Raw genomic sequence first — 25637 nt, forward strand, 5'->3', positions numbered from 1 at the left:
CCCCACAAAAATATTATTAGAGGATATTCAGGTGTCTCTAGTGGCATCACAGGCTTCAAAAACTGGATTTAAGTGCCTCATATAATTTACAGGGAATACCTTCCCCATCCCAATATACGTGTAGCCAACTTTTGTTGTGTGCCTTCAAGTCATTCTGACTTAAGACGGCCCTATCATGGGATTTTCTTGGCAAGATTTGTTCACAGAGTGTTTTCCCTTTGCCTTCCAAGTGGGTTTCTATGTTGGAGTAGGGATTTGAACCTTGGTCTTCAGAGTCATAGCCCGCTTTGCAAACCATTACACCACGCTGGCTTCACATATTTTAAGTGTGAAGGAGTTTTCTTTTTTAAAAAACAAACTTATATTAACTTTCCAAAACAGACATAAAAACATAAAAGAACATAGAAGAAAACATAAAAGTTCAAAGTCACCGATAATCAACAAACCTATTTCATGCATCAAACAAATAACTCACAATCATACACTCCTTTTCTAATCCCTTCTGTTCACCTTCCATCCTTGTGTTTTTACTCATCTCATTACTCAACATCCACTACATCTGTAACCCTTACTCAAACCATCCCCACTTCCCTAATACATTCTTCCTCGCTTTCCATTCCTATTATTTGTGAAGGAGTTTTCAATGGAAATTAACTCCCCAGCAAAATGGTGGCGAGATGTATATTTCTACATGTATTTAATTTTTAAGTGGGTGCTTTCAGTTGGTGTTTTCTAAATATCTGGGGATGAGGAATGTTTTTCACAAATAGGGGCTGCTGTACTGAAGGCCCCTTCTGGACTGGCTTTCAGTTGGCTGTTTGCACGTTGTGGAACTAAACCACAAACAATTTCAAATAATTGGTGGACTAATTTCTCATTACCTACACAAAACAATCCTGTTCATCTCACCTTCCCATGCCCCTTCGCTTCTGGTTTCTTTCCCAGGGATTGGGAACATTACTTCAGATAGTCTCACACTTTTTCATTTTAACGGGCAGTGGAGTAAGTAAAGAGAGAGTTAAAGTAATACAAACAGGGAAAAATTGTTAGCAGTTATACAATCTTTTTATTATAAAAAAAAGCAACCAGGATATTCTAGCGGCCTTAAACATTTACAAAGCCAAATTAAGACCGCAATTACTTTATAGCATACAGTATTCACCTGGATTCTAGCCTTTAATAAGGAGATTTAACGTTTGCAGACACATTTTTTCAGGAGGCTATTATCTGTACACCATTTGACTCTCTACGTGGAACTGGGACTGAATGATCTTGAAACTGAAGCCTGGTTGATGACTTATAGGTTTTGGTTTAAGATACATTTCAGGCCTAATAAATCCTGTCTTTTATGGTTCCTACTATCTGACATTTCTCATGCCAGTTGGGCCAAATTTTATGAAAGTAATTTCTTTGGGTTTACATTTTGATTCTCTTCTTTTACTAACTGAAAAGGAGTGTCTTGAATCTATTAGAGTCTGCCGTGCAGAGAGAGAACATCAACTGACATATCCAACTCCTCCAAGAGTGTGTTCTCCAGCGATGCTCAGTATCCCCCCCCCCCCCCCCCCACTTTGCAGAGTAGGATTCAGGATTATTTTCAAACCCTTTCACTGCTGGTATTGAGGAAGGCCTTTTTGTTTGCAAGATTGAAAATATACCCTTCAAATGGGACCAGGGGCAGATATTTGCAGACCCCATTTTTGAATTGTGTATGCCACTGTGATCAAGCTCCAGATGTTCTCCAACATATTGTATTGCTTTGTCTATTGTATATAATTCCGAGGGGAAAATTGTTCAGAAGGTTATTGGAAATAAATATCTGTTTGAATGGGTTATCAGTGGAATACCTGTTGGAAGATCAGAACCCACATATTACTAGACTAATGGCCAATTTTATGGTGGAGGAAACAAGATTATGGCTTAAATTTTAATAATGATTCTGAAGTTTTATTGTAAATGTTTGTTGTTGTATGCCTAATAAAGGTTGACTGACTGACTGACTGACAGATATTCACAAGCCAGGCATCCTCCCTTCTGTCTGTTATTTCAGCATGAAGAAATGTGCCAAACAATCCCTTTAATCAAATACTCCACTGCATATCCCATCATATATTTTAGTATGCCAACACACGTTAACCCCTAAATCTACGACAGGAAAGATGTATATGCAGCTCCTGACCAAAAAAATAAATCATTTTTATAGCAAGTGTAGCCCACAATGGGACCTGGGGAGTGTTCCCCCCTATGTTTGGGAAACTTTTCCACCTGTTATAGATCTGATCTGAATCTCATTCCTTTTTGTCTCTGACAGGTCTATTCTAGTTCTCTGCCTGCCAGTTTCGGTGAGGGACTTTATGTTCACTATCTCCCAGCAGTGGCACTGTGGCGGATGCGAACTGCACTGGATGACATCCCAGAGTGGGATATCACCTGCTGCAGCCTGTCTTCCAAGTTCAGTGTGGCATCTGCCATGCTGGACTTAGAAGTCCTCCGAGGGATATGCTGCAGTGGTTTGGCCAGGTGGGGAGGAGGGCAAGGCAGTCAGTCTCTTACCCTGCACCGAGTGACATAGAATCATAGAACCGAAAGAGACCAGAAGGGCCATTCAGTTCAACCCCCCTTCTGCCATGCAGGAACTCTCAATCAAAGCATACCTAGCATAAGGCCATCCTGCCTCTGTTTAAAGACTTCCAAGGAGGGAGATTCCACAACACTCTGAGAGAGTGTGTTCCACTGTCGAACAGCCCTTACTGTCAGGAGGTTCCTCCTAATGTTGAGGTGGAATCTCTTCCTGTAGCTTGTACCCAATGCTCTGGGTCCTAGTCTCTGGAGCAGCAGAAAACAAGCTTGCTCCCTCCTCAATATGACACCCCTTCAAATATTTAAACAGGGCTATCATATCACCTCTTAACCTTTTCTTCTCTAGGCTAAACATCCCCAGCTCCCTGAGACGCTCCTCATAGAGCATGGTTTCCAGACACTTCACCATTTTAGTTGTCCTCCTTTGGACATGCTCCAGTTTCTCCAAATCTTTTTTAAATTGAGTCAGATTGTTGACTCATGTTCAACTTGTGGTCTACTTGGACTCCTAGATCCCTTTCACACATAGTTTCATTCAGCCAGGTGTCCCCCATCCTATATCTGTGCATTTCATTTTTCCGCCCTAAGTGCAGTACCTTACATTTTTCCGTATTTTGTTAGCTTTGGCCCAGCTTTCTAGTCTATTCAGGTCATTTTGAATTTTGATCACGTCCTTTGGAGTATTAGCTAATCATCCTAGTTTGGTGTTGTCTGCAAATTTGATAAGTATCCCCCCCATCCACCGGGAGACATGCCATTGATAAAGATATTGATGCTGTGGATTCGGAAGAACTGGTTTAAATGGGTTTAACGCTGCCCCCCCCCCCCCGGGAAACCGCATCAGAAATTCAGAACAAGGGCCTTTTAAACTGGTTTACACCAGTTTGAAAACCAGTTTATTATATAGAGTGAATGAGGCCCTAGAATACAGCAAATGACTGAGTACTTCTGACATTCAAGAAACAAACAACAGCAGAGGAAAAAGGAAACAAATCTCTTTATTATTTAATACAGTCTTCAAAAAATTTAGGTCATACCTTCAGGATTGTAAAGCAAAATAGAAAATGTTACCTTCTATTGTTTAATTGACATAATAAGCTAAGAAAAACATCTCTGCATAGGAAGTTGAACCCCCCCCTGCCCAAAAAGCTAAAAGCATATTAGATCTTGTAGTAATTGAAACAATGAACAGCTAGAAATGAGAACAAGGCCATTTAATCACTTTTGCCAAAAAAGTAGGGATGGCCAGATGAGGAAGTAATCAGGGAATTTTCTGTCCCATTTCTCTCCAATATTGGGGGTGAGGGGGAATGACCTCCAGTTCAGAAATGGAAGCATCACTCTCAAATGTTTGATCGTTACAATGTTTAATTGATTTAGACAGACATGTCCATTAAGAGGCTTTTCACTGAGCAAAAACAGGGAGGAGGATTGGTTTTCATTAACTTAATACTATTTTGCAAGAAGAAATTACAAAAAGCAGCTTTAGGCAGCATCTCAGAGACATTTAAAAAAAGAAAAGGAAAAAAAAAGCAAACCCAGCTCCCTGCAATCAAAATATTTCTACAGATCTGTATTGGTGACAGCCAGTGAAACAGACTGAAGAAATCCTCAAGGGATACAGCAGAATTCAGTGCTGATGAACACTCTTGTAGTGAATTCTTCCTCCCTTCTTTACATGGCAAATCTGCCAGTTATGCTAGGGAGAGAAAAACAGGGAAATGCTTTAAAATGAGAGCATAATGAAACTGAAAGAATTTGAGTCAGGCTGAAGGTGAGGCGGAGAACAGGAACAGAATCCTCAAGAGAAAGAACTTTGTGAGTTGTAACAGATGAAGGTGCAAAAGTCTTTCACAGATTGTAACAGGAATAGACTCCAGGTTTTATTCCAACCTAGGTTATTTTACCAGCAGAGTTGAGCATGACACCCCATAGATTCCAGCGGCTGCTTTGGAGGAAGGGAAGGATATGATCTCAAAACACGTACAGGTTGAGCCTTCCTTATCTGAAATGCTTGGGACCAGAAGTGATTTGGATTTTGGATTTTTTCAGATTTTGTAATATTCACATATACATAATTAGATATCTTGGCCTGGGGATCCAAGTCTAAGCATAAAATTCATTTACGTTTCAGATACACCTTATAGACATAGCCTTAAGGTAATTTTATACATGATGTTTGCAATAATTTTGTGAATGAAACACAGTTTGTGTACACTGAACTATCAGAAAGAAAAGATGTTACTATCTCAGCCGCCCATGTGGACAATTTTGGATTTTAGAGGATTTCGGAATTCCGGATAAGGGATACTCAACTTGTACAAAGAGATGAAGGTAAGCTGCCAACCCCATCCAAAAATTCCAAGACTAGAAGCTGAAATAATTTCTTTGCTGCTTGATAATCTAATATATACAAAAACAACTAGGATGCTGAGAATGGAGGCTGCTTTCTTTCCTTGCAAAATGCACAAGCAGGGAAAGGAAGCACTTTCCTTCTTCTTCAGGGCATTGTCATGAACAGCCAAAAGCAGGACTCGGAGGAGGCCGTGGCTCCTCGGGTGCAAGAAGAAACTGAGGCTATACCAGGTCCCAGTTCTGCCCTGCCAGACCCCAGCTCTGATCTTCCAGCCCCAGTGGTTGAGGCTCAACCAGACCCTAGCTCTCTGGGGTCCCCTCCAGATGCTTAGCAGCTTAGTGTTGCCCCTGTGGAAGAAAAAAGCATGGAGGTTCCTTCTTTTAGGCAGAGGAGAGCTGAGAGTTCTTGCATGCGCAGATCCAAGAGGCTTGCAGAGAGGCAATCTGCAGATAAGCAACAGCTGGCACAAGGGAGAGCATCTCTCATTTAAGCAGCTGGAGAACGCTGACCCTTTGCCAGAGTTTATTGCAAATCCTTCACTGTGGTTGCTGTTGGCACTGGCTCCTTGAACTCTGTGCTCTGTGAATCTTTGTCTGCCCCCTTGGAACGAACTGGACTACTCCTACCTTCTGGCTGCCCTGACCTTGGGCTGAACTGGCTTCCGTGACTTGTGGTATCCTGACCCTGGCTTTCGTGTGGCTTGCTTCTCTTGGACTATAGAAAGGTCTGTAGACTGTTTCTCAGCTGCCTAGTTAGATTTCTTGCTGAGCCATCACTATCAGTGTTTGTGTGTGTGTGTGCTGGCAGCATTCCAGGACAGGCACCTGCTTTCCCTAGAAAATCACTGCTACTATTTTCCTTTTCCTTAAAGTGCGTAATGGCAAAATGCCCAAGATGGAAGAGACACAATCTTGCCCAGCAGAGGTAGGAGAGAGGAGGAGGAAGAGACGGAGCAGGAGGAGCAGAGAAACCTGTTTGGCTGAAGTGGTACAGGCAGGGCAGGCAGACAGTATGGCAAGTATCTTGAATGTCACAGAGAAATGGCAGACACATCTCAAGATGTTGGAAGATGGTCTTCCAACGCCAGAAACACCATGTGAGGAGGCAGGGACCGGTGAGAGCGGCACGCTCAAAGCTGGCTCACTGGTGAAGCCTCCAAGCCAGCCAGGACGTGAGAGCACTCCAGCCCCAGAAACACCATGCACAGCTGTGAGGAAGTGAGGACCGGTGAGAGCGGCACCCTCAAAGCTTCCAAGTCAACAAGAATTTGTAATATTACAACAGGTGGAGGATATAGTAGTACAAGGTGATTGTTAGAATTTGATATTATTGTCTGATAGTATTTGATAGTATTGTCTTAACTGTTATCTATTTTATATTTTATTGCATTGTAATGAGTTTTTGCTGCTGTGATTGTATTTGTATATTTGATATTGGGTTGAGGGTATATCTTAATAGACTTTAATGTTATTAATTTAATCATATTGTGATTAATTTAACTGTATTTAGTTAAGGTAAGGGGATGAATTTTTAGTTGTATATTTGTTAATGTAATTGTTTATGTCATTGTTTATGCATTTCTGTAAACTGCTTTGATCTGTTGGAAAAGCGGTATATAAATAAAATTTATTATTATTTGTCAGGTAATGCAAAGTTTTTCAACACATATTCAGAAACCTCTTCAGGGGATACAGTTAATTAAGACCATCTTCTAATACTCTGAAGAGCTGTCTCTCTTTTTCCTGAGGATTTTACTGGATGCCTTCCAAGTGTCATGAATGCCCATCTGCCCTCTGCCACAGCACCCTTCTCCTCCCTTTCAACTCCTCTCCCTTCACAATTATTGAGATTTCCTGCATAAAGTTGTGAGAGAGAATTTGCCCTGAAGTAAGGACTGGACATTGGATTCTTTATCTCAAGGACTGACCCGCTCTCCCAACCACAAGTGCACCATTTACCTGCTTTCGAGGTGTTAGATGGGTGCAGTGGTCCCTGAAATAGAGAGAAGGAAACTGTGTTAGCCTTTCCTTAAATTATACATATGACTTGAAAGTTGCATTATAAGAAGGAGAAGGCATTAGTTGTCTGGGGATAAGGCTTCATGAGCCTCACTGGGAAGTGGGCAAGTTTACACTGGACTTTATCACATGGGGACTACTGGAAGTATAAACGGGGATTATCCCATGAAAATCGTGCATGTGAAAGTAAGATTTTCACATGACGCTGTGATTAAATGGCCATTATCCCAGAAATATCCCATGAAAATTGTGCAACTGTGATAAAGGTTTTCATACGACATCACGTTGAAGAGCAATTAAAGTGCCATTAATCCATGAATAACCAAGCCATAAACAGCAACAAATCATTCACGGGAAAATCCTGTGAATGCTTTATTGCTGTTTATTGCTTGGTTATTCCTGGGATAATGATTGTTATGTATGAAAATCTTCATTGCGATTTAATAGTAACTGTGCAATTTGTATGGGATAAACATCATTTAAACTTCCACTTTTCCTCTGTATTATAAACTCCAATGAGCAATGTCTATATTGGTTGGCTTCACAGCTTCTGTGGTGATTCTGATTTCAGAGTCCAGATGTGCCTTACAGACTCCAGTACTGGGCTCTTGTCCTGAAAAAGGTGGTGGAGAATCTAGACAGGACAGAAAGTGTATCCCTTTCCCTTGCCCAAACTCTGCATAAGGTTGGGAAAGTATTGAGGATGGATAGGGATCAAAGAGAATCATTGACTTGGATGTCTAACCTTTCTCTCTCTGTCTTTTTTCTTGCAGTTCACTCTGAATTTGGGCTGGGGTTCACTTAGCACTTACCTCTCCCAGAGCTGTTGGATCCATGGTCACTCACTAAAAAGTAGAGAAAAAAACTGAGAGTCATTTCTTTGGACAGGGGGGATTAGATTTTTCCACTTTTTCAGGACAGATGTGTGCATGTGCTCATGCACATGCACACAGAGTTATCAGCTTACCCTAACTGCTTTAGCCATAAAAATGTACATATAAAAATGTGGAGTCCTGCAGTTTCAAAACCCAGCATAAAGCTCAAAATCATCTCTCTCTCTCTCTGTAAGCTTTTTGCTGTAAGATCATGCTGAATCCAACCAAGTGCATATGTAGCTGGTTTCTTTCTGCAGTGGCAATTTTCACTGGAATCTCTATCCTTTCTTCGCTATCTTTTGACAAACTGTGGTTTACGTGAGTCTTCACAATGTCTAAGGACCTTATCACACTAGAACAGAACAGGATTTAAATTATAATTAAATTAGAAAAAACCCGTAAATGCGGGAAGGTTATCAAAATGTTACCGCCAAAGTGAAATAATGTGAAGTTAAAGCGAAGGCAAAAGAGACAAAAACGGCAGCTTTTTCCATTCAGAACTTCTTGTAAGTAAAAAGCTGCCGTTTTTGTTCCTTTTGGCTTCACTTTATCTTAGCTTTATTTCACTTTCATAGTAATGTCATGTGATAACCTTTCCACATTTGCAGGATTTTTAAAATTTAATTCTAATTTAAATCCCGTTTTTGTAAGGGATTCCATGAGTGTGATAAAGTCCTAATAATAATAAAATTTATTTATATCCCGCCCCTCTACAAGATGCAATTGAGGCGGCTTACAAAGATTTTAAAAACCCACAAAAACATGTATTCCAAAACCCTCAATCCCTCTCTTAAAATACAATAAACGATATAAGAGATAAAAAAGATACATAAAAATAAAATAAATTTTTAAAAAATTATATAAGTCCTATGGGAGTTAGTGTCTGTCCCACCACTGCCACATAATGTAAGAACCTTGTGGTGTTACCTCCCACTATGGCATCAAATATCTTCGTGGTACTTTTGTGAATCTCTATCCATCTAATCTACACACTGGACAACACCACCCTGTTGCCATCACAGACACTGTGTGTCTTAATAAAACATTCAAATAACTCTTATGTAACATTCTCAGAGGCACAAGTGTATAATACCAAAACCTTTTTAAAATTAGACAGAATCTGGAAAGAAAGTATAGGCTGAGAAGGATCACTTCAGGTACACTAAAGCTATATCTGTGAAAAACCTGAATCAAGCAGATATTGGAGCTATAATGCCGATCACCACTATAACTAAGAAGGTTTCTCCAAGGTTGTAAGGAAAGATGCCATGATTAGATTAATACTGTATTTTCCGGTGTATAAGACGACATTTTGACCCAATAAAATTGGGTCAAAAGTCGGGGGTCGTCTTGTATGCTGGGTTGAGCCCGGCAGCCCCGCGGCCAGGCGTGCGTTCTCGGGGCCGCCGGCCTCTCAGTCCTCCGGAGGCCTAGGAAGCTGGCAGCCCTGTGCGCGCGTGCCCGGCCGGCTTCTGCGCTACTCAGGAGGAGGATAGCCTCATACGGTGATAAAACTCTATATTTTCATTTAAAAAGTTGGGGGCCGTCTTATATGCCGGAAAATATGGTAAATGCCCAGAGACACAGAGCTGCATCCCAGGTCTCTTTTTCCTACAGCTGGCAAAATATCAACATCCTATGCTATGTTGAGAGAAACAGTACTTCAAGAAGACTGAGTAGCATCACCCGACCCCCCCCCCCCAAACGTTGGTCACATTTGATCCTCCTAGCCATCCTTTTGACCAAGGTTTGGCAATACTTTTTCCTACCACCACATACTAAAGCAAATCAGTGATGTGCTTTAGAGCATTGATCAGATGAACAAATTTCATTTGTGAAAAAAGAAAGTGTTTAAATCTGCAAGATGAACTTGTGGAACTTGTCCCCTTTCCCACCACCATTCCCTTCTCCTTTTGTGTTGTGTCTTTTAGATTGTAAGCCTGAGGGCAGGGAACCGTCTTATTGAAAATAATAATTGTAAGCCGCTGTGAGAGCCATTAGGGCTGAAGGGCGGGGTATAAAGAACGTAAATAAATAAATAAATAAATAAATAAATAAATAAATCTTATAGAAACACAATGCTGTTTATACTGATGGCCAACCACTTTCATGAGACCCGTGGAAGAATAAACTTGAGAATTGAATTATAAATTGGCTTATGTGGTATCAGGCTGGTAATATCATTAGATAACCACATTATTAAAACTCAGCTTTACAAGAGCTCATCCTATCTGAAATTTTGTTAGACAAGATGAATGGCTATGATAAAGTCTACGTCTCCCATTTATACAATAGTTGGATTGATTTTGATATGGCCCCCTCACATGGTCTGAGAAGGGCATGGGGAACTGACTGGGTTGTCTTCCTCTATAGATAAGGAAAAATGGGGTTATATGTTGGGCAAGTTCCCTTTCAAAACTCTCTTCTTCAATAAGAGAAAATACATTTAAAATTTTACATAAATGATATTTGGCTCCAGTGTGATTCATAGATTCCACTTTCCACTCACCCCACTTTGTTGGTGAGGCTGTAAAATTAAGGGATCTTATCAACATTTATGCTGGAACTGTAATGAAGTTTCTAAATCCTGAGATCTTTTCTGAAATAAATATCACTAACTAGAACCTTACAAATACTACAGAACCAATAGAAAAACTGCAATGAGAGATGGTGGAGCTTCAAAGGAAGGACAACGGTTGGAATGACCTACTCCCCACCTCCAGATTCTGAGAACAGGACCCTCCTTCTCCACTCCCATCTGCCTCTGTAATACCTCAGATTCAGATCTATTTATCAAATAAATCTATTTATCAAATAAATAATAGGACGGTTCCATCTCTTAGCATGGCTCATTCTGTACTTTACTTGTGAGACCAGATGTCTGTATTTGGGATCTACATTCAGGAGATCTAGACTTTCTGAAAACAATATACAGAACTGTTTCCTAGGTTGTTAGCTGTCTATGGAAGGGGCTAGAAAGCTAGGTTCCATGCTGGTGGCTCTTTTGCAACTTCCGAGACAGCCTAACACTTGGACACATAGGTCACATGCATCAATTAATTCACTGAGAGCCAGTGTAGTGTGGTGGCCTATGACTCTGGAGAACATGTTTCAAATTCTCGCTTAGCCATGAAACCCACTGGTTGACCTTGAGCAAGTCAAACTTTTGCAGCTTCAGAGAATGGCAATGGATACCACCCTCTGAAGAAACTTGCCAAGAAAACCCCATGATAGGTTCTCCTTAGGGTCACCATAAATCAGAAATTATTTGAAGGCACACAACAACAATAAATCCTCATTCCCACTCCATCCTGACCCATCTTGAAATAAACATACAAAGGGGAAAGAATGACTTACCTGAGGCTGCTTTGTAGCCATCTTGGCGTTTTTCTGCAGAGACAGATTTAGGGAGTTATAGAGCTGACCCTCAGAGGCCAACACAGTTTCATAATCTGATGAAGAAGACCACACACCCTCCTCCCATGATACTTCTCACATTTTTTTCCAGCAACCCACAGGGATGGAAGTCTTTCAGGCTCTCTAGGAAAGACATTAGTAAAGATAGGAAAGCTTCCCCAGGCAACAGGCTGAGACTCAGGGTCATGATGCGGATTTACAGAAACTGAGAGAAGTAGTGAAGCCCAGTCCATGCTCTGAATCATGGGTTGGCTAAGATGAAACTTCTCCTCAAGCCTCGGGATCCTCCACAGGAAAATGAACCTCCCCACAACCACAGAATGCTTCCTCCCCACAAGTAAATGCATTCAGAATTTACTCACTGATATACATAGCAATCCAAACAATCCCAGCAATCCCAGCAACCAGAAGGACAGCACCCACCACACATGCAATGATGAGCCCCAGGTTGGAAGCTGAAAATGAAGTGGAAAAGAGCAAAAGAATTAAAAGGAAGCCCCTAAACTAAACTCTTTATGGAGGAGGTACTGGCGAGTCCATGGAGTTTAAAAAAAAGAGAGAGACTAAAGTAAGTCTCTGTGTGTTTGTGTTCATTCAAGGGACAGCCCAGCCCCCATGATCACCTGTCAAGATTTGCAAAACTGGAATTGGAAGTGGCAATCCCTTTTCACAGGGAGAAGCCATAATAAAAGAGCAGCCAGAAACAGGTCCATCATGGCTGGGCCCCAGTGGCTGGTGAGAGGCCCTCCCTCCTGGGCTGTAAGGGGGAGAAGAGCAGCCAGCATCCTGGACTTAGTCTGTTTTCACACTGCTATTCCTTTTTCTTCAGTGTTAGCAATAGCATAGCATTTACATTTATATACCCCTTAATACAGCACTCAGTACTCTCAAAACAGTTACTTAGATTTTAAGCCTGATGACAGGGAACTGTCAGTCAATAATTTGTAAGCCACTCAGGCTATAAATACTCTAATTGCATACATAAAGAAAGAATAAGCTTTACTTATTGTGTTTTGCTGGTACATTTACATCATATAATTTAGACATTTACAAAGACATAATCATATCCACTCAGATTAGAGGCAGAAAGATGCCAGACACCCTTTATATAAGGTGTAGGCTGTGAATTTATGGCCTACAAGGCACAAGGTATTTGCTAGAAAGGGTAATTTGTTGTTGTTGATTTGTGCCTCCAAGTCATTTTTGACTTATGGCAACTCTAAGGCAAACCTATCAGAGGGTTTTCTTGACAAGCTTCTTCAGAGCGAGTTTGCCATTGCCATCCTGAGGTTGAGAGAGTGTGACTTGGTCAAGGTCACCCAGTTGGTTAACATGGGCGAGATGGAATTTGAATATTGGTATACAGAATCATAATCCAATGCTTAAATCATCACAACAGATTGGCACTCTCTAGAAAGGGTAATATTGGTGTTGAAAACTATACAATTGGGCTTGATGTCATAGTCTGCCATGCTACTGATGGTGTCTTTGGTTTAGATCTGCCTTTTGCCCCTCCCAAGGTCCTGGCCTCAGAAAACTCACCCCAGGCCAAGTCCACATGTTCTGGAAGTCCATCATGCTCCACGTGACATTTGTAGCGTTCCCTGTCCTTGGGTTCAATCTTGATGCTCAGCCAGGTGTAATATGTCCCATCTGAGTTGGGGGACACAAGTCCATGGAAGGTATCTTCCATCCAGACCTCCCCATCCTTTGTCCAGGCAATATCAATGTCCTTTGGGTAGAAGCCATCAACCCGACAGATCAGGGTTTCCATATTGTCATAATCTGCCTTGCGTGTTACCTTCACTTTTGGGGGATCTGCAAAAAAGGCATCAGAATTAGCAGAGGAGCTTTCCAAATGGTAGGTAAGGCATATGCTCCAGTTTATAAAAGCAAGATCCCTCAGGTGACAGTCGTATCCAGTACCAGAGATTCTGGCTTCACATCCAGAGGACTCTGTAAGAACTTTTGAAAAACTTCTCCAGCCCCTGCAGATGCTTTGAAAAATCTCAACTACAGTACAGTCACTCATGGTTCTGAGGATTCTCAGGGCATCTTAGGGGCAAATGTCTCCAGGTGTTCACATGTGAAGAGGTTCAAATTTCTACAAACCAGAAGCAGTATGAGCATCAAGGATGATCTCTTTTGCTTCAATGCATATAATTTGAATACATTTTGCTCCAGAGACTGGGAGCCAGAGCAATGGATGCAAGCTCCAGGAAAAGAGATTCCAGTTCAACATTAGGAGGAACTTCCTGACAGTAAGGGCTGTTCGACAGTGGAACACACTCCTTCCTCGGAGTGTAATGGAGTCTCCTTCCTTGGAGGTCTTTAAGCAGAGGCTAGATGGCCATCTGTTGGGGTTGCTTTAGATTGAGAGTTCCTGCATGGCAGAAGGGGGTGGACTGGGTGGCCCTTGTGGTCTCTTCCAACTCTATGATTCTATGATTCTAAAGATCTAGTGGAGACAACAGAAGAGCTACCTGCAGGAATAGCTTCAATGTCATCATGATGCAAGTCCAAAATAAAAATTACAGGGTCCATGGTTTTGTTATTTTACACTGGATCCATTTTGGACAATAAGGACCTTGACACATGCCCAGGGGCACCATGTTCTCATAATGACTTCTGAAAAGCTGTTTCCACCTGAAAGGAAATAGCACTCTGCACATGCTCAGACATAATCTGAAAAGCCTGAGCTTTCAGAAACAGCGTCCTTTTATAGCACTTTGTATACAGTCTGAAGAAGTGGGTTTACATCCATGAAAGCTCAAGCCCAAATGAAAACCTGTTATAAAGAGATGCCACTAAGTTTCTTTGTTTTGTCCCCTTCCTTCCTCTTTTTTGCACTTGGATTCTGTGCTTCTGTTTCATTGTCCAGCAAGATCTGCCCAAGAAGGAGAAAGAAAGAAGGTGGACAGTACCACTTTAGGATGAAGTTGAAGGGAGGCTGTATGTTTGGAGGCTTCCTTTTGATCCTAAACAGGATCAAGTGTCCTGTAAGGAAAACATGGAGCAAAATCCAGCCCCATCTGCAGCTTTGTTGACTACTTTTAGGAGTTTTCTTTCTAAACTCTGGAAAAGTATTCAAAACTGCATCCCTCCCAATCGTCCAGAGGAAGAGTCCCAGACTCTCTCACCCTTTTTATGCCAGCAGTGTTTGCTCTTTCTATAACTGTAAAAAGAAAGTGTGTGGAATGTGAGGAATAGGAAGACATGTGTCCTGCTGTCCCAGTCCTTCCTTCATGATCTTCACTGTAATCCCCTCACCTGCCCTCCGCAGCTCCTCCTTCCCGTACTCCAGGTATCTCTGCAGCCACTCAATGCAGATCTCCTCCAGGTAGGCCTTCTGGTGCTGGGCAATGGCAGGTTCAGCCTCCAACTTCCTCTTGGAGTTCAGGGCTGGAAGATCGGCTGCCGTCCAGGTGAGGGTCTCCTTGTCCAGGCTGATGTAGTCCTTCCCATCATAGCCATACTGGAAATGCCCACCTTTGCTCCCATCTTTCCTCAGCTCACAGCCATACATCCTCTGTAAAGTGTGAAACCCTGAAAGAGACCCAGGCAAGAGGAAGAGATGAGAGAGGCAGCAGAAGACTGAAGAAGGGAGGCAGCTCCTCCACCAGGAGACACCCCCCCAAAAAAATTAAGGCCCAATAAATGAGGTCCAGACAGGAATTTATTTTTACCTCAGACTCTGCCTTAATCCAGTCTTAACATTAAAACTCTGATGAGACAATGCCTCTCCTTCTCCTTCTCCCCTACTTTCCTCTGGTTCCCCTCAACAGCCTCTGGCCCTCCTGCCCTTGGGGCACTTCTTCTGCCCACCCCATGGAGCACCCCCCCCCCCATTTCCAAAAGGCAAGGGGGGCATTCTTCTATGGACTTTCCCTGCAGAACTGGGGCCCTGCCAGTCCCCACTGAGGGCTCCTCTTCTGTTCAGACTCCCATCCAGAGAAGGGGGCTCCAATCCCAGCTCCCTCCAGAAAGAAAAAGGCATCCTTTTGTATAAAGGGGGGGGGCAATGTGTGTGTGTTGATACTCTAAGGGACAGGGTTGGCTTCCAGGGCTCCGGAGAGGACAGAGAGAGGAGGAGGGAGGGAGGGAGCTTTGGCTCCACTTCAAAAGGAGGAGAGACACCAGAGCATCCCCAAAGAGTCCTAGCTTTCCTGGCATCAAAAGGCAGAGCCAGAGGGGGGTCTCTCTGGGGACATTGCCAAAGGCTCTGATTCAGACAATGCAGTGCTGCCAATTTCCATGGAATTCCCCAGAATCCGGGGAATTCAATCACTTTCCGTTTCTTTTCTGGTCTCTCAAATATTTCAGGGGAATCCCAGGAAATTCAACCGGTTGTTCCCCGCCCCCAAAAAGGGCTGAAAATGCCTTCCCACCCAAGAGGCTGATGGGAATTGTAGTCCAATCTGTCCATTTCCCCAACCGAACAGTAGATGAACTTACTAGTAGACAACTACATCCCTCATCAAGGCCAGGACCACTCCTCTGAGAGACCCTGGAGCCCCTTCGAAGAGGAGACTCCCCTCCCTCCCTGCAGCATGATAGATGGCAGAGAGAGAGAAGTAAGTGCATAGATAGATAGATAGATAGATGGATGGATAGATGGCAGAGGGAGAGAAGTAAGTGCATAGATAGATAGATAGATAGATAGATAGATAGATGACAGAGAGAGAGAAGTAAGTGCATAGATAGATAGATAGATAGATAGATAGATAGATAGATGGATGGATAGATGGCAGAGGGAGAGAAGTAAGTGCATAGATAGATAGATAGATAGATAGATAGATGACAGAGAGAGAGAAGTAAGTGCATAGATAGATAGATAGATAGATAGATAGATAGATAGCACAGAGAAAGAGAAATAGATAGATAGATAGATAGATAGATAGATGGCAGAGGGAGAGAAGTAAGTGCATAGATAGATGATAGATAGATAGATAGATAGATACCAGAGAGAGAGAGAAGTAAATGCATAGATAGATAGATAGATAGATAGATAGATAGATAGCAGAGAGAGAGAGAAGTAAATGCATAGATAGATAGATAGATAGATGGCAGAGAGAGAGGTAAATGCATAGATAGATAGATAGATAGATAGATAGATAGATAGATAGCACAGAGAAAGAGAAATAGATAGATAGATAGATAGATAGATGGCAGAGGGAGAGAAGTAAGTGCATAGATAGATAGATAGATAGATAGATAGATAGATAGATACCAGAGAGAGAGAGAAGTAAATGCATAGATAGATAGATAGATAGATGGCAGAGAGAGAGAGGTAAATGCATAGATAGATAGATAGATAGATAGATAGATGGCAGAGAGAGAGAAGTAAGTGCATAGATAGATAGATAGCACAGAGAAAGAGAAATAGATAGATAGATAGATAGATAGATAGATAGATAGATAGATGGCAGAGGGAGAGAAGTAAGTGCATAGATAGATAGATAGATAGATAGATAGATAGATAGATAGCAGAGAGAGAGACAGGTAAGTGCATAGATAGATAGATAGATAGATATCAGAGAGAGAGGTAAATGCATAGATAGATAGATAGATAGATAGATAGATAGATGGCAGAGAGAAAGGGAGAGGATACTACATAGATAGATAGATGGCACAGAGAGAGGGAAAGGTAAGTGCATAGATAGATAGATAGATAGATAGATAGATAGATAGATGGCAGAGAGAGAGAGGTAAATGCATAGATAGATAGATAGATAGATAGATAGATAGATAGATAGATAGCACAGAGAAAGAGAAATAGATAGATAGATAGATAGATAGATAGATAGATGGCAGAGGGAGAGAAGTAAGTGCATAGATAGATAGATAGCAGAGAGAGAGACAGGTAAGTGCATAGATAGATAGATAGATAGATAGATAGATGGCAGAGAGAGAGAAGTAAGTGCATAGATAGATAGATAGATAGATAGCACAGAGAAAGAGAAATAGATAGATAGATAGATAGATAGATGGCAGAGAGAGAGAAGTAAGTGCATAGATAGATAGATAGATAGATGGCAGAGAGAGAGAGGTAAATGCATAGATAGATAGATAGATAGATAGATAGATAGATGGCAGAGGGAGAGAGGTAAGTGCACAGATAGATAGATAGATAGATAGATAGCACAGAGAAAGAGAAATAGATAGATAGATAGATAGATAGATAGATAGATGGCAGAGGGAGAGAAGTAAGTGCATAGATAGATAGATAGATAGATAGATAGATAGATAGCACAGAGAAAGAAATAGATAGATAGATAGATAGATAGATGGCAGAGAGAGAGAAGTAAGTGCATAGATAGATAGATAGATAGATAGATAGATAGATAGATAGCACAGAGAAAGAGAAATAGATAGATAGATAGATAGATAGATGGCAGAGGGAGAGAAGTAAGTGCATAGATAGATAGATAGATAGATAGATAGATAGATAGCACAGAGAAAGAGAAATAGATAGATAGATAGATAGATAGATAGATAGATGGCAGAGGGAGAGAAGTAAGTGCATAGATAGATGATAGATAGATAGATAGATAGATAGATAGATAGATAGATAGATAGATACCAGAGAGAGAGAGAAGTAAATGCATAGATAGATAGATAGATAGATAGATAGCAGAGAGAGAGACAGGTAAGTGCATAGATAGATAGATAGATAGATAGATAGATAGATAGATATCAGAGAGAGAGGTAAATGCATAGATAGATAGATAGATAGATAGATGGCACAGAGAAAGGGAGAGGATACTACATAGATAGATAGATGGCACAGAGAGAGGGAAAGGTAAGTGCATAGATAGATAGATAGATAGATAGATGGCAGAGAGAGAGAGGTAAATGCATAGATAGATAGATAGATAGATAGCAGAGAGAGAGAGAGAAGTAAATGCATAGATAGATAGATAGATAGATAGATAGATGGCAGAGAGAGAGAGGTAAATGCATAGATAGATAGATAGATAGATAGATAGATAGATGGCAGAGAGAGAGAGGTAAATGCATAGATAGATAGATAGATAGATAGATAGATGACAGAGAGAAGTAAGTGCATAGATAGATAGATAGATAGATAGATAGATAGCACAGAGAAAGAGAAATAGATAGATAGATAGATAGATAGATAGATAGATGGCAGAGGGAGAGAAGTAAGTGCATAGATAGATGATAGATAGATAGATAGATAGATACCAGAGAGAGAGAGAAGTAAATGCATAGATAGATAGATAGATAGATAGATAGATAGCAGAGAGAGAGAGAAGTAAATGCATAGATAGATAGATAGATAGATAGATGGCAGAGAGAGAGAGGTAAATGCATAGATAGATAGATAGATAGATAGATAGATAGATAGATAGATAGATAGATAGCACAGAGAAAGAGAAATAGATAGATAGATAGATAGATAGATAGATAGATGGCAGAGGGAGAGAAGTAAGTGCATAGATAGATAGATAGATAGATAGATAGATAGATAGATAGATACCAGAGAGAGAGAGAAGTAAATGCATAGATAGATAGATAGATAGATGGCAGAGAGAGAGAGGTAAATGCATAGATAGATAGATAGATAGATAGATAGATAGATGGCAGAGAGAGAGAAGTAAGTGCATAGATAGATAGATAGATAGATAGCACAGAGAAAGAGAAATAGATAGATAGATAGATAGATAGATAGATAGATGGCAGAGGGAGAGAAGTAAGTGCATAGATAGATAGATAGATAGATAGATAGATAGCAGAGAGAGAGACAGGTAAGTGCATAGATAGATAGATAGATAGATATCAGAGAGAGAGGTAAATGCATAGATAGATAGATAGATAGATAGATAGATAGATGGCAGAGAGAAAGGGAGAGGATACTACATAGATAGATAGATGGCACAGAGAGAGGGAAAGGTAAGTGCATAGATAGATAGATAGATAGATAGATAGATAGATGGCAGAGAGAGAGAGGTAAATGCATAGATAGATAGATAGATAGATAGATAGATAGATAGATAGCACAGAGAAAGAGAAATAGATAGATAGATAGATAGATAGATAGATAGATAGATGGCAGAGGGAGAGAAGTAAGTGCATAGATAGATAGATAGCAGAGAGAGAGACAGGTAAGTGCATAGATAGATAGATAGATAGATAGATGGCAGAGAGAGAGAAGTAAGTGCATAGATAGATAGATAGATAGATAGCACAGAGAAAGAGAAATAGATAGATAGATAGATAGATAGATAGATGGCAGAGAGAGAGAAGTAAGTGCATAGATAGATAGATAGATAGATAGATAGATAGATGGCAGAGGGAGAGAGGTAAGTGCACAGATAGATAGATAGATAGATAGCACAGAGAAAGAGAAATAGATAGATAGATAGATAGATAGATAGATAGATAGATGGCAGAGGGAGAGAAGTAAGTGCATAGATAGATAGATAGATAGATAGATAGATAGATAGCACAGAGAAAGAGAAATAGATAGATAGATAGATGGCAGAGAGAGAGAAGTAAGTGCATAGATAGATAGATAGATAGATAGATAGCACAGAGAAAGAGAAATAGATAGATAGATAGATAGATAGATAGATAGATGGCAGAGGGAGAGAAGTAAGTGCATAGATAGATAGATAGATAGATAGATAGATAGCAGAGAGAGAGACAGGTAAGTGCATAGATAGATAGATAGATAGATAGATAGATATCAGAGAGAGAGGTAAATGCATAGATAGATAGATAGATAGACGGCAGAGAGAAAGGGAGAGGATACTACATAGATAGATAGATGGCACAGAGAGAGGGAAAGGTAAGTGCATAGATAGATAGATAGATAGATAGATGGCAGAGAGAGAGAGGTAAATGCATAGATAGATAGATAGATAGATAGATAGATAGATAGATAGATAGCAGAGAGAGAGAGAGAAGTAAATGCATAGATAGATAGATAGATAGATAGATAGATAGATAGATAGATAGATAGATGGCAGAGAGAGAGAGGTAAATGCATAGATAGATAGATAGATAGATAGATAGATAGATAGATGGCAGAGAGAGAGAAGTAAGTGCATAGATAGATAGATAGATAGATAGATAGCACAGATAGATAGCAGAGAGAGAGAAGTAAATGCATAGATAGATAGATAGATAGATAGATGGCAGAGAGAGAGAGGTAAATGCATAGATAGATAGATAGATAGATGGCAGAGAGAGAGAAGTAAGTGCATAGATAGATAGATAGATAGATAGATAGATAGCACAGAGAAAGAGAAATAGATAGATAGATAGATAGATAGATAGATAGCAGAGAGAGAGAGAGGTAAATGCATAGATACATAGATAGATAGATGATAGATAGATAGATAGATAGATGGCAGAGGGAGAGAAGTAAGTGCATAGATAGATAGATAGATAGATAGATAGATAGATAGCACAGAGAAAGAGAAATAGATAGATAGATAGATAGATAGATAGATAGATAGATAGATAGATAAATAGATAGATAGCAGAGAGAGAGACAGGTAAGTGCATAGATAGATAGATAGATAGATGGCAGAGAGAGAGAAGTAAGTGCATAGATAGATAGATAGATAGCACAGAGAAAGAGAAATAGATAGATAGATAGATAGATAGATAGATAGATAGATAGATAGATAGCAGAGAGAGAGAGAGGTAAATGCATAGATACATAGATAGATAGATGGCAGAGAGAGAGGGAGAGGAAACTACATAGATAGATAGATGGCACAGAGAGAGGGAAAGGTAAGTAGATAGATAGATAGATAGATGGCAGAGGGAGAGAAGTAAGTGCATAGATAGATAGATAGATAGATAGATAGATAGATAGCAGAGAGAGAGACAGGTAAGTGCATAGATAGATAGATAGATAGATAGATAGATATCAGAGAGAGAGGTAAATGCACAGATAGATAGATAGATAGATAGATGGCAGAGAGAGAGGGAGAGGATACTGCATAGATAGATAGATGGCACAGAGAGAGGGAAAGGTAAGTGCATAGATAGATAGATAGATAGATAGATAGATGGCAGAGGGAGAGAGGTAAGTGCACAGATAGATAGATAGATAGATAGATAGATAGATAGATAGATAGATAGCACAGAGAAAGAGAAATAGATAGATAGATAGATAGATAGATAGATAGATAGATGGCAGAGGGAGAGAAGTAAGTGCATAGATAGATAGATAGATAGATAGCACAGAGAAAGAGAAATAGATAGATAGATAGATAGATAGATAGATAGATGGCAGAGGGAGAGAAGTAAGTGCATAGATAGATAGATAGATAGATAGATAGATAGCAGAGAGAGAGACAGGTAAGTGCATAGATAGATAGATAGATAGATAGATAGATAGATAGATATCAGAGAGAGAGGTAAATGCATAGATAGATAGATAGATAGATGGCAGAGAGAAAGGGAGAGGATACTACATAGATAGATAGATGGCACAGAGAGAGGGAAAGGTAAGTGCATAGATAGATAGATAGATAGATAGATAGATAGATAGATGGCAGAGAGAGAGAGAGGTAAATGCATAGACAGATAGATAGATAGATAGATAGATAGATAGATAGATGGCAGAGAGAGAGAAGTAAGTGCATAGATAGATAGATAGATAGATAGCACAGAGAAAGAGAAATAGATAGATAGATAGATAGATAGCAGAGAGAGAGAGAGGTAAATGCATAGATACATAGATAGATAGATGATAGATAGATAGATAGATGGCAGAGGGAGAGAAGTAAGTGCATAGATAGATAGATAGATAGATAGCACAGAGAAAGAGAAATAGATAGATAGATAGATGGCAGAGAGAGAGAAGTAAGTGCATAGATAGATAGATAGATAGATAGATAGATAGATAGCACAGAGAAAGAGAAATAGATAGATAGATAGATAGATAGATGGCAGAGGGAGAGAAGTAAGTGCATAGATAGATAGATAGATAGATAGATAGATAGATAGCAGAGAGAGAGACAGGTAAGTGCATAGATAGATAGATAGATAGATAGATAGATAGATATCAGAGAGAGAGGTAAATGCATAGATAGATAGATAGATAGATGGCAGAGAGAAAGGGAGAGGATACTACATAGATAGATAGATGGCACAGAGAGAGGGAAAGGTAAGTGCATAGATAGATAGATAGATAGATAGATGGCAGAGAGAGAGAGGTAAATGCATAGATAGATAGATAGATAGATAGATAGATAGATAGATAGCAGAGAGAGAGAGAGAAGTAAATGCATAGATAGATAGATAGATAGATAGATAGATAGATGGCAGAGAGAGAGAGGTAAATGCATAGATAGATAGATAGATAGATAGATAGATGGCACAGAGAGAGGGAAAGGTAAGTGCATAGATAGATAGATAGATAGATAGATAGATAGATAGATAGATAGATAGATAGATAGATGGCAGAGAGAGAGAGAGGTAAATGCATAGACAGATAGATAGATAGATAGATAGATAGATGGCAGAGAGAGAGAAGTAAGTGCATAGATAGATAGATAGATAGATAGCACAGAGAAAGAGAAATAGATAGATAGATAGATAGATAGATAGCAGAGAGAGAGAGAGGTAAATGCATAGATACATAGATAGATAGATGATAGATAGATAGATAGATGGCAGAGGGAGAGAAGTAAGTGCATAGATAGATAGATAGATAGATAGATAGATAGATAGATAGCACAGAGAAAGAGAAATAGATAGATAGATAGATGGCAGAGAGAGAGAAGTAAGTGCATAGATAGATAGATAGATAGATAGATAGCACAGAGAAAGAGAAATAGATAGATAGATAGATAGATAGATAGATAGATGGCAGAGGGAGAGAAGTAAGTGCATAGATAGATAGATAGATAGATAGATAGATAGATAGATAGATAGCAGAGAGAGAGACAGGTAAGTGCATAGATAGATAGATAGATAGATAGATATCAGAGAGAGAGGTAAATGCATAGATAGATAGATAGATAGATGGCAGAGAGAAAGGGAGAGGATACTACATAGATAGATAGATGGCACAGAGAGAGGGAAAGGTAAGTGCATAGATAGATAGATAGATAGATAGATAGATAGATGGCAGAGAGAGAGAGGTAAATGCATAGATAGATAGATAGATAGATAGATAGATAGATAGATAGATAGCAGAGAGAGAGAGAGAAGTAAATGCATAGATAGATAGATAGATAGATAGATAGATGGCAGAGAGAGAGAGGTAAATGCATAGATAGATAGATAGATAGATAGATAGATGGCAGAGAGAGAGAAGTAAGTGCATAGATAGATAGATAGATAGATAGATAGATAGATAGATAGATAGCACAGATAGATAGCAGAGAGAGAGAGAAGTAAATGCATAGATAGATAGATAGATAGATAGATAGATAGATAGATGGCAGAGAGAGAGAGGTAAATGCATAGATAGATAGATAGATAGATAGATGGCAGAGAGAGAGAAGTAAGTGCATAGATAGATAGATAGATAGATAGATAGATAGATAGATAGCACAGAGAAAGAGAAATAGATAGATAGATAGATAGATAGCAGAGAGAGAGAGAGGTAAATGCATAGATACATAGATAGATAGATGATAGATAGATAGATAGATAGATAGATGGCAGAGGGAGAGAAGTAAGTGCATAGATAGATAGATAGATAGATAGATAGATAGATAGATAGCACAGAGAAAGAGAAATAGATAGATAGATAGATAGATAGATAGATAGATAGATAGCAGAGAGAGAGACAGGTAAGTGCATAGATAGATAGATAGATAGATGGCAGAGAGAGAGAAGTAAGTGCATAGATAGATAGATAGATAGCACAGAGAAAGAGAAATAGATAGATAGATAGATAGATAGATAGATAGATAGATAGATAGCAGAGAGAGAGAGAGGTAAATGCATAGATACATAGATAGATAGATGGCAGAGAGAGAGGGAGAGGAAACTACATAGATAGATAGATGGCACAGAGAGAGGGAAAGGTAAGTAGATAGATAGATAGATAGATGGCAGAGGGAGAGAAGTAAGTGCATAGATAGATAGATAGATAGATAGATAGATAGATAGCAGAGAGAGAGACAGGTAAGTGCATAGATAGATAGATAGATAGATAGATATCAGAGAGAGAGGTAAATGCACAGATAGATAGATAGATAGATAGATAGATGGCAGAGAGAGAGGGAGAGGATACTGCATAGATAGATAGATGGCACAGAGAGAGGGAAAGGTAAGTGCATAGATAGATAGATAGATAGATAGATAGATGGCAGAGGGAGAGAGGTAAGTGCACAGATAGATAGATAGATAGATAGATAGATAGATAGATAGATAGATAGATAGCACAGAGAAAGAGAAATAGATAGATAGATAGATAGATAGATAGATAGATAGATGGCAGAGGGAGAGAAGTAAGTGCATAGATAGATAGATAGATAGATAGATAGATAGCACAGAGAAAGAGAAATAGATAGATAGATAGATAGATAGATAGATAGATGGCAGAGGGAGAGAAGTAAGTGCATAGATAGATAGATAGATAGATAGATAGATAGATAGATAGCAGAGAGAGAGACAGGTAAGTGCATAGATAGATAGATAGATAGATAGATAGATATCAGAGAGAGAGGTAAATGCATAGATAGATAGATAGATAGATGGCAGAGAGAAAGGGAGAGGATACTACATAGATAGATAGATGGCACAGAGAGAGGGAAAGGTAAGTGCATAGATAGATAGATAGATAGATAGATAGATAGATAGATGGCAGAGAGAGAGAGAGGTAAATGCATAGACAGATAGATAGATAGATAGATAGATAGATGGCAGAGAGAGAGAAGTAAGTGCATAGATAGATAGATAGATAGATAGCACAGAGAAAGAGAAATAGATAGATAGATAGATAGATAGCAGAGAGAGAGAGAGGTAAATGCATAGATACATAGATAGATAGATGATAGATAGATAGATAGATGGCAGAGGGAGAGAAGTAAGTGCATAGATAGATAGATAGATAGATAGATAGCACAGAGAAAGAGAAATAGATAGATAGATAGATAGATAGATAGATAGATAGATAGATAGCAGAGAGAGAGACAGGTAAGTGCATAGATAGATAGATGGCAGAGAGAGAGAAGTAAGTGCATAGATAGATAGATAGATAGATAGATAGATAGATAGATAGATAGCACAGAGAAAGAGAAATAGATAGATAGATAGATAGATAGATAGATAGATAGCAGAGAGAGAGAGAGGTAAATGCATAGATACATAGATAGATAGATGGCAGAGAGAGAGGGAGAGGAAACTACATAGATAGATAGATGGCACAGAGAGAGGGAAAGGTAAGTAGAT

General features: G+C 39.6%; 1 protein-coding gene across 2 annotated transcripts in view; it reads right to left on the bottom strand.

Annotated features, from left to right (window-relative positions):
- Positions 1–3559: 3559 nt before the first annotated feature.
- Positions 3560–25637, bottom strand: part of LOC149320469 (major histocompatibility complex class I-related gene protein-like) — a 45486-nt gene continuing 23408 nt past the window's right edge. The window contains exons 3-9 of one of the 2 annotated variants that reach the window (XM_089501951.1): positions 14517–14792; positions 12789–13064; positions 11609–11701; positions 11187–11219; positions 7767–7799; positions 6895–6928; positions 3560–4279 (exon numbers count right to left, since the gene is read on the bottom strand). In XM_089501951.1, the coding sequence (XP_089358077.1) occupies positions 6909–6928; positions 7767–7799; positions 11187–11219; positions 11609–11701; positions 12789–13064; positions 14517–14792 (731 nt within the window). In that variant the 3' untranslated portion in view covers positions 3560–4279; positions 6895–6908. The remainder of the gene's footprint in view (positions 4280–6894; positions 6929–7766; positions 7800–11186; positions 11220–11608; positions 11702–12788; positions 13065–14516; positions 14793–25637) is intronic. The other variant, XM_089501957.1, reaches the window with a different exon arrangement.

The sequence above is a fragment of the Sceloporus occidentalis genome, unplaced genomic scaffold (genome assembly GCF_023333645.1).
Source record: "Sceloporus occidentalis isolate IW3139 unplaced genomic scaffold, rSceOcc1.0.p SCAF_1, whole genome shotgun sequence".
In the NCBI taxonomy this organism is placed as follows: Eukaryota; Metazoa; Chordata; class Lepidosauria; order Squamata; family Phrynosomatidae; genus Sceloporus; species Sceloporus occidentalis.